Here is a 1,880-nt window from a genome sequence, read left to right as displayed (position 1 = left end):
AGACTTCGCCCGAGGCGTGAGAAAAATGGGTGCCATGCACGAGATCGTGAGATGGCCCCTAAATGCTTGAGTCTCACGCAGAATGCGTGAGACTTGGTAGCTCTGCCAGATGCAAAGGGTTCCAAGGGAAAATTTCATTTTGCCCTTTGTGGGTGATCCAAAAGCTGTAATACTGAAATCCTGCCAACAGCTAATGAGAAAAGTGTTAAGATATGACATATTTATGTTAAGTCATTCACTCTTGACCTTTGACATTTTGATCTTTACTCCAAGATGCTGATCTGGGCAGGGCATGACTGCAATCTCTTGTCTTTTATTGTTTTATTTTTGTTTTGTTTTGTTTTGTTTTTTGAAGATGTGTAAATCACACCTGTGTTACTTAAACAGATGGGTAAACATTTGATAACTTTGTTCCTTCTGTTTCATTAGTTTTGATTTCATCTTTATTTCATCCGCAGACTAAATAAAAGAGGATGGAGACAGCAAACTGGACAACAGCAGCCACCAACCCACAACACGATGTCTCCTCAGTGTTTGACGACCCAATACACATCAACATCATTTCCATCCTCTACATGATCATTGCAGCGGTGGGCATGCTGGGAAACATCCTCGTCGCCGTGGCCGTGTCTCTGTCACAGAAGCTCCACACCGTGACCAACGTCTTTGTGGTGGGCCTGAGCATGTTCGACTTCTTCACCTGCTTTGCTCTGCCGTTCCAAGCGGTGGCTGTTCGAGCCACCGAGGGTTGGCCGCTGCCAATGGGGATATGCAGCATGGTGGCTGGCATGGCCGTCGTCACGCAGTCGGGGAGCGTGCTCACTCTGGCCATGATCAGCATCAATCGCTACCTCCTCATCACGAAGCCTAAGGAGATCTACCAGCAGATCTACACTCCCGTGAGGACTGGTATCATGGTGGCGTTCACTTTTCTCTTCCCGCTCACCATGATCGTGGGACCAGGCATCAACAGTCTGGGATATAGCACAAAGTATAAGGTGTGCTTGTGGGACACAAACAGGAGATCCGCCATGGTCCTACAGAGCATCGCCGCCGTGGCTTTCTTCACATCCACGCTCATCATCATCTGCTGCTACACCGCCATCTATCGCTTCATACGCAGACATCTCAAGGATATGCATACCCGCTTCCAGAATGGCCATCCCAACGCCAATCACCATGCCAACCACGCACTGCAACCACCGCTGCCGCCCACCCCCTTTCTCTTCACTGGACTCAACAAGCGGCAGCTGGAGATCACCAAGAATCTGGGATGCGTAATGCTCGTCTTCTTTGCCTGCGTGCTCCCATACTCGTGCATCCTGCTCTATCCCACAAATCAGGTCGCTGGGATCTACATAGCCATGCTCTTTCTCCTGCCCTCTACCATCAACCCCATCCTCTATGCTGCCAAGCATCCCCACTTCCGAGTGGTCTTTCGGTGCATGCTGCACTGTCAATACTCAGCGATACCCAAGCCCTCGAGATGCCTAAAGAAGCTTGCCAGGCAATCCTCTGCCAGGAGTGACATCATTACGTGAAATGCTATGGCTTTCTCTTTAATACTTAAAGTTTAAACAAGAAATGCAAAAATGATGGCTTATTTTTCTTTAATTCAAGTGCATCTCACGTACCTATCTCCGATTTGCAACTGATTGACAAATTGCCCTTCATCGACATAAATAAGCACTGAGTTGATCAGTGTTTCAGTTGCAATGAAAACATCTGGACGGAATAATTTAATGAATTTGAATATCTCCAAATTTCAAAAATTTTATCAGCAGGGGAATGGAGCCACCTTAATCAGACAGCTCTCAAGGAAACCAACACTTCCTTCCTGTTTAGCAAGCCAAGGACAGACATTCACCCACTGTCTTGTG

General features: G+C 47.4%; 1 protein-coding gene across 1 annotated transcript; it reads left to right on the top strand.

Moving 5' to 3' along the window:
• The first annotated feature begins 473 nt into the window (after positions 1-473).
• On the top strand, positions 474-1,541 carry LOC139712802 (octopamine receptor beta-2R-like). The gene has a single exon (XM_071624594.1). It carries the CDS (start codon positions 474-476, stop codon positions 1,539-1,541), a length of 1,068 nt encoding a protein of 355 aa, XP_071480695.1.
• Positions 1,542-1,880: the final 339 nt, after the last annotated feature.

This window comes from Diadema antillarum, unplaced genomic scaffold, assembly GCF_040938485.1.
Source record: "Diadema antillarum isolate AM-2024a unplaced genomic scaffold, OU_Dant_1.0 seq00001860_RagTag, whole genome shotgun sequence".
Classification (NCBI taxonomy): Eukaryota; Metazoa; Echinodermata; class Echinoidea; order Diadematoida; family Diadematidae; genus Diadema; species Diadema antillarum.
This window is presented reverse-complemented; position numbering and strand designations above follow the sequence as displayed.